General features: G+C 45.1%; 1 protein-coding gene across 10 annotated transcripts in view; it reads right to left on the reverse strand.

Moving 5' to 3' along the window:
• mark2b (MAP/microtubule affinity-regulating kinase 2b) overlaps positions 1–14,248 on the reverse strand; it is a 38,369-nt gene that overhangs the window by 3,684 nt on the left and 20,437 nt on the right. For 3 of the 10 annotated variants that reach the window (XM_062561356.1, XM_062561367.1, XM_062561359.1), the window contains 10 exons: positions 13,486–13,606; positions 12,654–12,767; positions 12,425–12,537; positions 12,033–12,104; positions 11,713–11,770; positions 11,228–11,379; positions 10,022–10,116; positions 6,824–6,973; positions 3,807–4,073; positions 1,833–1,859 (listed from right to left, as the gene is read on the reverse strand). In XM_062561356.1, coding sequence (XP_062417340.1) covers positions 1,833–1,859; positions 3,807–4,073; positions 6,824–6,973; positions 10,022–10,116; positions 11,228–11,379; positions 11,713–11,770; positions 12,033–12,104; positions 12,425–12,537; positions 12,654–12,767; positions 13,486–13,606 — 1,169 coding nt within the window. The remainder of the gene's footprint in view (positions 1–1,832; positions 1,860–3,806; positions 4,074–6,823; positions 6,974–10,021; positions 10,117–11,227; positions 11,380–11,712; positions 11,771–12,032; positions 12,105–12,424; positions 12,538–12,653; positions 12,768–13,485; positions 13,607–14,248) is intronic. The other 7 variants (XM_062561369.1, XM_062561364.1, XM_062561361.1 and 4 more) reach the window with 5 other exon arrangements.

The raw sequence follows: 14,248 nt of genomic DNA on the forward strand, positions 1-14,248 counted from the left end.
AGCAGGCCCCCGAAACTTCCATTAGTAACATTGGACTGACACACAGGCTGTTTGACAACCCTAAACAACACACACGCATAACATACACTCCCATGAGTAGTCCGCTCTCACACCAGCAGACTGACGACATACGAAAACAGGTAAACACATGCAAACGATGGGAAGAAAGGAGCACAACCATGATAAATTCAACAGATTATGGTCTTAAATGTATTCTGTTGCGGGAAACTTTTTAAGTTTTGACCCATTCAGAGAATAACCCAAACATCATGTGAAGTACCTTCTGCAACATAAATATGGTTAAAATATAGCACACAGGAAATGACAGGTCAGAGGAGTGGAACACAATAAATAATAGAGGTAAACTGGTGAACAGTGTAAAATGAAATCTTGGCCATTTTGCATGCTGTGTATGATTTAGCTAAACATGAGGGGATGCAGAATGGCTCCCATAGGAGGGGAATTATGGTGTCAAGGGAAAACAAAGGGCTGATGACATGATTACTTCTGATTATTTCACGGTTTGCTACATACACTGCATTCTACATTAACATAACAACCCCTTTGTCCCAAATTCATACATATATTTTTTTAGGCAGATGTATTTCTACTCCCTCTTATATTTCAGAAGGGAGCAAGCCCGAGGTGTGACAACTTCTAACCACCAGGTGGAGCAATGGTCCACATTACGAGGAGCATTGCTCAACCTGCTGGTAACAAAGGACAACACAATGTGTGTGTGCGCATACATTAATGTAAGATATGTCCTAATGTATTCATATGCACACAAGACCACATGTGTGCACATGTCAACGTCAATGTGCCTCAACGCACAATATGTACATTTATGTATTGTCTTTGCATGTGTGTGTGTGTGTGTGTGTGTGTTTGTGTGTCCGCAGCATAAAAAAGGTCTTTTCCAGCCATAGTAGGTCAAAGCCATCCAGTTCTGTTGCTGTTGTTGTTGTTGTTGTTGTTAGAGAGCCACTGCCGGAGTGAGAACAGAGCGATGAAAGAAAAGGAAGAAGTGCAGCCTCCAGAAAAGAGTGCAGCCTGAGAAACTGTGCTGCCCCGTCCCTCCTCCTCCTCCTCCTCCTCAACTACCACAGCCACGGACGTCTTATTATAAATCCCTTCCCCCTGTGGGATTGTCACAAAGTCGCACCAGAAACTAGAAACACAAGTCCGGTTTCTACTTGGCTACCAGGGACTGAACCAATGAGTGCAAAGGTTAGATGGGTGGTAGTTTGGTTGATTATGCTTGGATTATGGTTAGCAACATTAAAACAATCCTAGGTTAAATGAAAAGGGGTGAGAGTAGAAAGGGAGGGGTTGGATCCAGCGCAACATCAACATGACCTAAATCTGGTACGCTACAGGGGGATACGAGCTCACACGCACTCTACCTGGTGAAGTAAATGGAAGGAGGAGGGATGAGGAGGAGGGGATGGGTGGGCGGGACAATGTAGGGACATAGAAGAAGATGGGTGAGGTGTTATCGTGCCACGTCATGATGTGCGAGTGAGTTAGGTGAGTGAGTCGGATGGCTGGGTGGGGGCAAAGTTAGTAAAAAAAAAAAAAGACATAAATAAAAAATGGGCCAAAACAAGGCACGGGAAACCAGAAGGCTCAAAAAAAGAGGCCAACCACAGGAAAACAAAAAGGAAAAAAGATGAGGCTCAAGGCACAAAAGATCAACAAAAAGCTGCACGGAACACCAGAAAGGAGGAAAAGTAATATATATATATATATATATATATATATGTATGAAGAGGAGAATATACGTGTATATATACCGAGGGGTTATATTTAACGTTGGGGGTGTTGCCTACCTTCTCGGAAACCTGAACGAGAGATTTCTACAAAAACAAAAGAGGGATAAAGAAAGAAAGAGAAACAAACGCATATATAAAAACATATAGATTTATGACTTGTAGAAGACAAGCTGCTCTCTGAGAGGCAAGCGGACCAACATGTCTCCGGCTCATACGGGATAGAAGCAGCAAGCACAACCGACATTACATAACAAAAGGATCAAACAGAATCAGTGTTACTGCAGTCCACTTTCAATCGGAATGTGTTTGAATCTCAAATCATTGGAGTGAATGTGTGAACAGATTTAATCAATCGCACACCAGAACACCGTAAGAGGGATTTATTGAGCTGGTTCATTATGAGAACCCCCCAACATGAAATGAAGCACTCCTCCACATACAGCAGTCCTGGCTGATCCTGAAAAGAAGTGTGTGTGTGTGTGTGTGTGTGTGTGTGTGTGTGTGAAGGGGGGAGCTCAAAAGTGTCATGAAAAAGGTCATGAAAACAACTGCCTAAAGACGGACAAAGACTCATTTCAAATGGAAATGCACAGGTTAAGCAACAACTTCATCTTTAACACACAATGAGTACATGCACACACTAAAATACTGGAGAACCACTCTCCAGATCCGTTGTGAGTTTATGTGATGTGTTAATAAAGCACATAGTTTAGTTTATATGTGTGTGTGCGCGTGGTTAAATCGTGCAAACGCAACACAATCTCGCTGTCTCCACTTCTACTTCCTACCAGCACACCAAGATGTCTGTGTGCACGTGTGTGTCAAGGTGTCCCCGCTAGCGGTATTTATAGTAGAGGGAAAAGTGATATCTCCGGTGTAACCATGGATACTGTCGCCACAGAGCTACAGTATCTCTAAGTGGGAGGCCTAGAGAGTAGCTGTGCCTGCACCTCCGCCTCTCTCACACCCCCCCACACCCACACACAGCCCCCCCCCCTCCCTTTACACACTGGAGCTCCCTGGTCACACTTGGGCAATTCAAATATATCAGCCTCACCTGTTCTCTCGGCTCTACACTGTGTCATGGCTCACTTGGCCCTTCCGCTCTCAGCCTGGCTCTTTTCTGCCACCTTTGGACCCGCAGCTTCCATTCTGATGGCGGCCTCTTGTTATAATACGACTATCAGACTCACTGCTCCTGCTCATGTCTTTTCTCTCACTCAGCTGCTAACAGACTTCAGCCTTTGTAGATGAAACAGTCTGAGGTTTTTGTTAATGGAACTAGCAGACAACGATGGGCACGGTACTCCAAAGACACTATGTTATTCAGTCGCTTCCCCTTTAATAATCACAATGACATTATTTGCCCTTGCTGCATTTACACAGCAGAGCGGATCAAAGCTAAAGCTGATTGCAATTTCCAGAGACAGATCTAAAAATAATCTCAATAAAAAAAGTAAGCATTAATTACAACCAGTTACCCATACAAGATGTTTTAGTGCTGCAACCCACAGTGGAGGACTGAGACGAAAAGAGGGCCAGATGAGGAACCAAAAAACAAAATTACTCCTTGGTCACCACTGTTCCAAACGAAATTATAGAGAGGACGCAGCTGTTCCCCCTTCCTACTCTCAGCGGAGTTACAGATGAGCACGAGTTCAGTATAGGGCTGAGACGAGAGCAGCTCCTTTAAAGAAATGCTCTGAAAACCAGTGATGACACGGCCGTACGGCGCGTTGTCCCCGAGAGGAACAGAGCACATGAAACGACTTGTAACGTAAACCCAGTCATTTTCTCTATAAAGCTCAGACCTCAATACTTCGAGCTGAACTTGTCGGCTGCAGAGTAGCGTGGTCATAATTAGAGCCGCCGCTACCACGACGACTCTGCATTTACTGAGCTACAAACGTCTGCCACATATCCTCTCCCGTCTTACGACTACTGCTCGGGTTATGATCATTGAAACTCTCCAATCACACGTCCCATTTCCGTCACCCCCCCCCCCCCCCCCCCCTTGTGTCTGCCACCAACCTGCGTACGAACTTGGACGTGAACTTGCTGAAGATCCCCGTGGCGCCGTGCGTCCTCCGGGCCTGGCTGTTGCCATGGGACAGCGACGGGGACGCGGGCCCGCCGGGGTAGGCGGAGCCCTGCTGGTCCCGGGCGCCCCGCTGCTGGCCCGCGTGGAATGTGCTGCGGATGCCCACCCCTCGGGAGAAGTTGGTACGGTCCGACGCGGCAGCGCTGCTGATGTTGTGGGCAGATGGGGAAGCGCCGGGCGCCCGCTGACCCGGGCCACTGTAGAGGAGAAAGGCAAGGGGAAAGTGGAACCAGGGACGGAAGAGGAGGGGTCAAATGTGGGGGGGAAGAAAGAGGTGCGAGGAGATGCGGAAGGAAGGTTGAATGGTGTTATGACAGAGGAGGCAGAAAAGAGGAGGTACAGATGCAGCAGACAAGAACAGAAATGGTGTGAAAGAGGACGAATGGGGAGGAAGGAAAAAGATGAGTTATAAAAGAGGAGATGGGAGATTAGGGTGGGGGGGGGGAAGAGGAAGGAATAGTTAGACTAGACCCTATAAGAGGAAAATTATTTCCCTCTGATGTGCTACTTACCTCAGAGTGAGATCACACAAGTATCTATGTCTGCTCAACGTCTGCTCGCCCTCATGTCTCATATAATCCCTCCAGTCAATATTTAGAGTCACATAAGGTTACTGACACACACATGCCGATACACACAGTTAATCCTCTTTGCTTTGACTGGAGGGCAAAGCATCAATAACCTCCAGCTAGCCCCACACAAACACACACACACACACAATGTGTGTGCACATCTGCCACGCAGGTGCCTTAGCAGAAGTACAGCTGCAGCAGATGTTCGGAAGCAACAAACCCGAAAGGGCAAAAGCACACAAATTGTAAGAGGTGTAATAAAAAGAGCACGAGGAACGGCTGCAATGGGAGTCACACCACATGTCAACAAATGTCAGTGGCTACCGTCAGGAACGCTTCCTGTGTTCCGATTTGTGCACAGAGGACGGGTTACACACAAAGATACAGCTCTACTACGCATACGGGTTGGTGGGGACCTTTGTGACGTACAAGAGCAGCGACGGAGTACAAGCATCGAAGGGGTGTGGGATGAAGTGGACGCACCCTTTGTATATTCACGGTGCAGCTGGATGATTTGCGCGTAGCTCACGCACAAAACGGGGGAGTTTAAAACCACGGAAGTGGAAGCCAACAGCGTTTGAAGCGTTGATTTTGAGGGGTTAACGGGGGGCAGCTGGATAACAACAGAGAAAGGGTGGCACTTCGGGGGATGAACCTAAGCGCTGAGAAAAAGGGGCCTATTCGTCACTCAGGGTGCCGTCTATGTGTTGGAGCGGTACCTTCTCTCCAGCGTTCCCAACCAGCTTCTGAACAACTCGAGCTCACCGCTGAACGGGCGCGTGCAACAGAACAAGACTTCAGCGCAGAGCAGACAGAAGCACATACAGCCACAGGACCACCTTGACATTTGCTTTGCTGGAACGTCAGCCTTACTGTGTGTGTGTGTGTGTGTGTGTGTGTGTGTGGGGGGGGGGGGGAGGGGGATTCATAAGAGTCTAGTCTGGTTGTATATTAACTAGACGACTGACTCAAAAAAAAAAAGCAGAGCTCTGTACGGCTCAAGGGAAATGCCTCTGGAGCTTAACGTATTTAAGGTGGCAGCAGGACATATTCACGACCTCCCACCGCATATTGTGACGTCTGGCTGGTGGGGTGTGGTGGGGTGAGTCGGGGTGAGGGGAGGCGACGTGGCCGGGGCCGTGCAGCAGACACGGAAGCCGAGCACACAGCAGCTACACACAGACAGGAGTTCACACAGGCGGCCAAGGAGGCATGGTGAGGCCATCGCCTCATTGGCAGCCATTCCACGGTCAGCAGATGGAGACGGGCTTTTCCAAGGCGATCCCGTAACTGAAATAGGTTTACGTAACACATCGAGGCTGAATGAGAGAGCAGGCTGTGGGCACCTTAGATCAGGGGCTCTAGCATTTCATTTTAAGCTCATATATGTGTAACGTAGTGACCGCTGCTTTGTTTAAAACAACATCATAGTGACACCATCCAACCTTTGATGCAGACTTAGTAATCAGCTTGGAGCCGGGGGAACTTACCTGTAAATGTCAACATTGGCCATTTGAGATGCTGAATAATGTACTTTTCCCTTAGTAATACTACAATGTGTCTCTTGGCTGGTAAGCTACGGTTAACAGATCCCACCTGTTAACATTGTGCCCCTGGTAGCCTGATGGATCGGAAGCTAAAAGAGGAATTTGAGGTTGTATCTCTGAAGACTTTTTTTGCTCTTTTTGTCCCTTTAATAACAACATAACAAGTTTTACTTTGAAGCACTCCTCCATACAAAGACGGACAATAATGAAGCATTCATTAGGAAGCTGGTCTGCACAGTTTATTTGCTATTGATACTACGTGCATCTGTTCCCTGCCGGTCCATAGATGTCTCTTCTCTGAATGTATCCGCTTTATTCAGCGCAGTGAGAAAACAAGCTCACATCATTCTCAAGCTTTGATCAGTTATGGGCCACTAGGTGGTGGGGGGGTTTGAGACTGACTGATTGGCCATGACAAGACATCTTCACAGAGTTCCACCATCTACTTCCTGTCTGTTGCTAAGTAACTGTTCAATCCACGAAGGCTGGTCTGTCTGTAGGATAAATCTATAGTGGAAGATACTGGGGCTGCGAGATTTGACTAAATATATATATATTGTTTAGACTTTCTAAATAATATTCAATGACATAATAATCTGTGGGGATATGCAGTTAAAAAAGGTAATTTAAAAAAACAATGGGAGTCTGTTTAATCAAGCCGTGATGGCGGGTTTCAGACCCAACAAATCATTTAATCCTTTCTTCATCTCTACTGTTCATTCGAGTTCTAGCAGGGGGGGATGATGCTCTGAGTAAAGTGGTACGTGCTGAAAGAGATGAGGGAGCTGTGAGCATGTCCGTGAGTGAGTGAGTGAGTGAGAGACTTGCCTGGGCCGTGGTGCGTGCAGGTCAGAGGGGCATGGATGATTGGAGGAGGACATGGACTTGTTGTGGCGGGGACGCGAGGATGAGGAGGAGGAGGAGGAGAGGACGGCAGCGGCCGAGGCAGTAGAGGCGCGGGAGCCCGGCATGTTTAGGCTGGGAGGGGGGGGGGAGGAGGAGGAGGAATGCCCCGCCCGACACACACGCACACACAAATATGCAGACAAACCGCAAAACAACGTAACAGACACAGGACGAACACACAACCAGACACAGATACGAGCATCACGCATACATTCACAAACACGGGGCGGGGTTTGTGTGTGGATGGGCGGGGAGGTGAGGTGAAGCATGGTTAGAAGCAGCACTTATAACAACACGGTCAGGGGGGAGGGGGTGGGGGGGGGGGGGGGGGGGGAGAGGAGGAGAGCAAAAGAGGTAGAGACAAAAAGAGACTGAGAAGAGAGCGAAAATAAGAAGAGAAGTTGGTCTTTTTTGGTCATGGTGGCTTCATACAGAGAACAAGCACAAACCACGACTGAATGCTTACGGCGTTCTTGTGCCTTTGTGTAAATCCATGGGAGCTCGAAAGCTAGCGCACAAAAGACCAACTTTAAAAACACGCACACTTTTCTATTGGCTCGAAAGACTGAAAACGCACTCAAGTGCTTCACAAGTCCTCCTCAGCAGGTCTAAATATTAGAAAAATATATCAACAACACAGTTGGAGGTTACCAAGTAAAATTAACTCCAACCTTGCATTTTGTTTTATATTTTAATATTTATCTAGCTTAGAATCCCCTGCTGCTTTCTATCTTCTTTATTTTTTGAAACACGCAGTATTGGAAGGTTTTGTAGGAATTTCTCTCTACAAATAAAGATTGTTTTATATTAAAGTTTTTTTTCTGTAAGGAAATAAAAGCTGTGGTCACTGTCCTGTTGTGAGATATTCACTCTGACTCAGGGTTTTATGGATTTCCTTCCTTCCTTCTTTCTTTCCTACAGAAAACAATCAACTATACTCTGGAAACAAAGAGAAGCTTATTTAGTTACCTAAGCAAAGAACACTGCCTATTTCCTGAACCCTCTCCTAATCGGCAAGGTTACCACGGGCTACAAAGCTCTGCACATTACTGACAGCTTGAACTTGACTTTATCCACACACACACACACACACACAAACCAACACAGTGAGAGACAGGGCACAGTGGTACCAGAAGGAGAGAGCGAGAAAGAGAGAGAGAGAGAGAGAGATCAAGAGACAGCGGAGGAAGGAGCAATGTCAGAGAGAGGGCGCCATTTATAGAGGACAACCAAACAGCGGCTAATAACACACAACACAAACACATAGCTGAGACAAACGCACCCTGCTTCTGACAGATTAGTACGGCTGGTGATGGAAAGAAAACAACATTTACTGGACGACCCGGTGTGTGGCAAGAGTTTTAGCACGTGTGACATGTATGTCTAAGCTCGTGTGCATGTGTGTTTCATGGAGTTTGCAACCTTAGTGTGTGTGTGTGTGTGTGTGTGTAGGTGTGTAGATATTTTTGTGTATGTGTAAGCCTATTAAGAGGCAAGTACAGAGACCATATAGTGCCAGTAAGAGGTAATATTCCATCACAAGTCTTCCTAATCTCCTTAGAGAGTGGGGCGAGAAAGAAAGAAGAAAGATTAATACAAAGACAAGAAGGAAAAAAGGCAGCTGGCAGAGAAAAAAAGGAGGTGCCAAGAAAATGTGAGTGACTTGAGACCCAGAAGGACAAGAGCTCAGAAGCAGATAAAACACCAAACAAGGAAAACATTAGAAAAATACAAAAAGGGAAAAAAGGGAAATTGGGGAGTAGGGAGGGGGTGTAACAAGTATAAAAGCCCAAAACTTTAAAGCATTAATGATGATCCAAAAAAGTAACTTTAAAATCAAAGCAGATGACAACCACTAGGTTAGCAAAGCTAATAGAACCACAGTGCTAAAAAAAACAAGACCCAATGCCGTCTCAAATGACCACATGGTCCCAGCGTAGTGCACAAACTGAAAGACAATGATTTAAAGGGGAAAAATGACATATCAGACTGACAAGCCTGAACATGGATCCAATTATATTTAATATCGTTAATAGTGCACTGTGTTGGAAACGATGGGGCCATTTGAGACTGGTTCACAAACAGGTAATGAAGCAGTAATGACAATGAACACTGCCCCGTAGCAGGGATTATGCCTTTGGCTTAATGTTAAACGCTCATGAAGAAGCACGCAAAGCATATGGCTGGTTAAGTGTGAGTGATGTGTGCGTGGTTGAAAGTGGGGACGCGCACAAGGCGTATTCCGCGGCAGATAATCTCGAGCACCAACTACATACTGCGCACACGTGTGTTTTTAGGGCCTAAATGAGGTGGGCAGACTCCACAATAAAGCCACTCTAATATGTCCATTGTTGACTTCTCTGGCTTTAGAAGGTTTGAGTAACATCACTCCTTGACATTCTCATTAGTACGAGTACTAGTACGAGACAATAATGTTTTTAATACAAAAATATGATTGCCTTTTTTTTCCAGCAAGTTTTGCACCTGCTAAATCCTGATGCATAATCCCAAAGGCATAATGTGATTAAACTCCAAGTTTGTGGGAGTGAGGGTTCATTGAAAATAATATTTTATTAAAGGAACAGAAAGAAGGATAAGAGCTTAAAAGATGTCAGTCTCTGTGTGTGTGGGGGAGTGTGTGTGTGTGTCCGCGCGAGGGGGAGTGGGTGCGTGTGAACTTCCATGGAACCCTGCCTCTGCTCTGGCAGGCCAGCCTCCATCCAACCATCGTGAGTAATCTGTAATCTACTGGAGGTTTGGCCTAAATTCTCAAGGGAGCCTGATTTCCTCACCCAGGAGGGCTCACCCGACGCGGGGGTAATTCTGTGGGCCCTCCCTCAGCCAGCTGGCAGAGCTCTGGAGAGTACCAGCCAAGGTCTGGGATCCAGTCACAGAGACAGCTGTGGGACGGCTTCATTCACAAACCATCAGGAGTGTTTATATTGTGGTTGTGTGTGTGTTAGTGAGGAAGCAAGGTTGCCTCACTGCAACTAGTTGCTGGTGACAAGAGAGAGTGTGTGTGTGTGCGTGTGTGTAACTGTCATGGCCCATCTTTTTGAAAAACATCCTTCTTTTCCCCCCATTGTGTGTGTGTATGTATACATATGCATGTCTGTGTACCTGTCTTTTCCGTTCTGGATGCCCTGGCCCAACGTGGCTCTCTCAGTCAGAGGAGAGTTCCGACTGCGACTGGTACCGGTGGACAGGATGCTATTCTGAGAGGGAGAAGGGAGCAAAATAAGAAGAATATAAGAAATATAGAAATGTTTCAGATCGAGGACAGAATTCACAACAGTGGAAAATCAGTGCAGTGGTCAGAGGATGGAGAAATTAGTGGTGATTCTTTACTTTAACAGCCTCGAGCAAGCTTCCCGAACAGCACAAACAAATTACTTTATTTCCTAACATCGATTAAGTCTTGTCAAGCGATGACAAATCCAATTCATTTTCACCTGCAGTATTCTTTTTAATTGCCATTTAAAGGCCCTGCCCTTTTCCATCTGCTCAGAGCGAGGTTGGGTGGAGGTATCTAGCACAATGTGCGCAAAGTCCACATGCTATGTGATAAAAATAATAAAAGTCAAAGATGTCAATCAAAAACTGCACACGGTGACTTAAATAAAATAAAACAGTGCAGTTGAACTGGGCGGGGGAAGGGACTAAATGTCAGATAGCACAGAGTCTGCTTATAAACATTCTAAAATGTTTGTTATGTAATATACTTATATATATATATATATATATATTACACTTAAATGACAGCTCATGGTCACATTCTAACGGTCCACCAAGACATCTACTTAGAGATTATTTATGTTTCTTCTGTGTTTGAAGTGAAAAGGGAAAATAACTGTCAACAACGTGACAATATTTGGGTTGCGTATAATTAACGCACTGCAGGGAGTCCAGAAATTGACATCAGTCAACTATAATGTGGGCAAAGAAAAAATCTAATTTCAAACCAAAACGTCAATAAGATAGCATAAACACCATGAAGCACACTTTTACTTCCTTACACTATGAAGACCACAAGAGTTATATGGTCAAATATTTAGATTAGTAACTAGCATTGGTTTTGATCTTTGGACCATAGATTAAGATATATGCCTGACCTTAACTTAAAATAAAAACAAGCGTTTTAAATCTCTCAAATTTCCAAGCAGATGTCTTCCCACCACTCATTTGGAAAAAGTTGCTAATTTTGGTTCACTCAAATGGCAGTCTGTATTATTATAGTCTGTCTTTGTGGTTCTGTGTGTAGTACATGATGCCCTAATGTACTAATCACGGGCTTTTCATCAGGACTGAGAGGGCGTTTGAACTCACGGTGGAGGGCGTGGCGCTCTTCTTGCGGTCAGAGGGTACCAGGGGACTGGCCGACACCTTGGTAGTGGAGCTGCCCGATGAACCTTTCCTTCCGGAATCCTCTCCTGCAGTCCGGTTGTCTGTTCGCTCCCCCCTCTTAGAGTAGGAGGAGCCTAGAAAAAGGAAGATCGCGACAATCAGAATCGGTGAAGACAATCACTTACGTGGGGCATTTTCAGTCTTACTCCTCTACCGCTTATTGGTCATATGTCAATCCCCACTCAGTTCTGACAGAAGGCTTTCTTTAATGCTTACTTTATATATATATATATAAAATTGTTTCAAAAACCTGAATGCCTGGATCCTTTCTTCAATTATTTACAATAACTGCTCCAGTGTAGCAGAACCAGAGAACATTCCACCATACATCAAGATTGAAAATATATAGATTTTAAAAATATAGCTTTGCCGCCTTCCTTTTCCCAACACACACACAACATTCTGACCGTGGTCGGTGGTTCTGCGGTTCTGAGGCTTCTGGTTGGACGACACACTGCGCTGCACCTTAGAGAGGCAAAGTGGACATACAGGTCAGTGTGGTATACAATCCGTCATATTTACACACACATCTGCTGTTTATCTATCAAGCTGTTCACATGTCTAAGTTAACACAAAGCTGGTTGCTTTGGTTCACCTGTACCTGTGAGTGGGTCAACAGGCTAGCACCTAAAAATAAGCTAGATCAGAGAAGTGTCACTCGTGCCACTGGCTGGAGCTGGGGACCTCATTCTGAGATAGCGGAAGACCTTATGTGTTCTCATTGTACCTTGTGGAGGGAAGGAGCGTTTGAGTTGCTTACATCAGTTCCTGGCCGGGGCTTGATGCCACTTTCATCCAGCTGAGGGACAAAGAAAAACATGAAAATCTGAATGAGATTATGGGGGGGGGGGGGGGGGGGGGGCTTTGCTGTGGATGCAACAAACAAATAAATAAAGAGAAAAATATACTGTTATGAGAACACTGAAGTGCTTTGAGCATAAATTTCGCAAATGCCTTGTTCTGATGATAAAAGAGAAGCCCTACATTTTCATGTACATAATAATGAGCTCACGAGAGGTCATTTGTTTTAAGATCAGTACGACTGCAGCGAAAAGAGCCAATAGTAGCACCATACTATTTAATACAAAGTTGTGCGGGTGTGAGAAAGAATCGGTGAACCTCAGAGTTCCTATAATCCAGTAGCAGGTATGCAGCCATCACATCATTGTACTTCTGGTTCACTAGTGAGTCCTGGATCTCCTCCTGAGAGAATCCCATCGTCAGCATGATGTCTGCACACACAGAAGGAGTTCAGAATTAGAAAAGTGAACTTCTAGCAGGTAAATGCGTGTGAGGGGAGCGTGTGCTTTGGTACAGAAGGGAATCGATGTGTGTTCCTTATAAGTACCTGTCCTCCTCGGGTCTTTGTAATCTGGCTGGGGCTCAATGTAGGGTTTGAGTTCTTCGTCCTCGTGGCCCACGTTCATCCACCGGTCCCTCATTATCTGCTGCTGGGAGCAAGCCAACACAGACCAAAGGAACACAGGGAGATATAAAATTTCCAATAAAAAACAACAGAGGTGCAAAAAGCAGAAGAGAGGAAATGTCAAACAGCGAAGTAGAGGAAATAGGGGATGGGGCAAAGAGATTAGCCCTAACGAGCCACCTAGAGACAATGGAACCAGATAAACATGATTTTCTACGTTATTTATCCACTTCCGCCACTAATTGATAACTATTAGGTATAAACTGATCAAGGCAGCAGGGTAAAAAGTGAAGGGGAGGACTTAAGGCTAGGTGTGAATGAAATAGTCAGAGGACTAAATTCCAACACTGAGGCTTCTTTCTATACGTAGACAAGGCTGCTGCAACATTTAGTAGATTAAAACCCAGTGGCTTTCTTTAATCCATAAAGTTAATGGGAATCTGCTGCCAAGCAACAAATAATAATTATAAACCCTTTATGCTTTTACTTACAGTGACACCAGATATAGTAACTAATAACTCCCAAACGTTCTCACGTATTTACTATGCCTTTAAAAAGCACTTTACACTTGAGCCACAAACTCACAAATAGGTGACTGGGCATGTCTGGGTTGGCAGTATGGTTCAGTGTGCGTTCCACGCACCATAAGATAACTGAAACATCAGCAGTAGAGACGGACACTTTCTAGTCTAGATCACGTATAAGCCATTGTGTCTGACGAATTGTGATGTGATTATCGTGTGTGTGCGGCGTACCTCCAGGCTGCCCCTTTTGGAAGGGTTCAGAATGAGGAACTTTTTGAGCAAGTTCTCGCAGTCTGTGGACATGTAGAAGGGAATCCTGTACTTGCCCCGCAGCACGCGCTCTCTCAGTTCCTGGAGACGTGCACAGGGAGGAAAAGGTCAGCAGCGACATCTTCAAACAAACACATTCCCGTTTCTCTCCTCATGGTCAGAAACAACCCACAGACGGTTGTGGCAGCGAACGGGACTAATAATCATTTGCCTTAAATTAGCTGAGCAGCACTCCACAAATTATGAATTGATTTGTAATCCAAGTACTGCTTTCACCAGTTGGAGGGCAGCTCATTAAAGCTTTGTACCACAGTTTGTGTCTGATCATTTTCAGAACATACTGTTACTAGTCACAATTCAACATCACATCACAAAGTTTGTGGTTTAGCTCAGAGGCTTTTTTTCTCCCACACACACACATACACTTGAGTAGTGTGCCATTGATGTCATTAACTCTCCACTGGAGTTCTTAGTATTTTGTGATTTTAATTGAATGAGTCACTGAACAATGAATGTGTGTAGTGATAGCTTTTATCACTGCTGTAATGTGTGTAACTGTTTCTTTTAGGATCTCAGTACATTGTGAGGCATTGAATTAGCATAGAAATCTATCTAATTAAGAACTGTGTGTAACGTTTAACAAAATGACTGTGCATCAAATTGGCCATTTTTAGAAGAAGTAAAAAACCTTTTAAGATGGCCAGTGACATCAAAAACCCAGTG

Source organism: Pungitius pungitius, chromosome 1 (assembly GCF_949316345.1).
Source record: "Pungitius pungitius chromosome 1, fPunPun2.1, whole genome shotgun sequence".
Classification (NCBI taxonomy): Eukaryota; Metazoa; Chordata; class Actinopteri; order Perciformes; family Gasterosteidae; genus Pungitius; species Pungitius pungitius.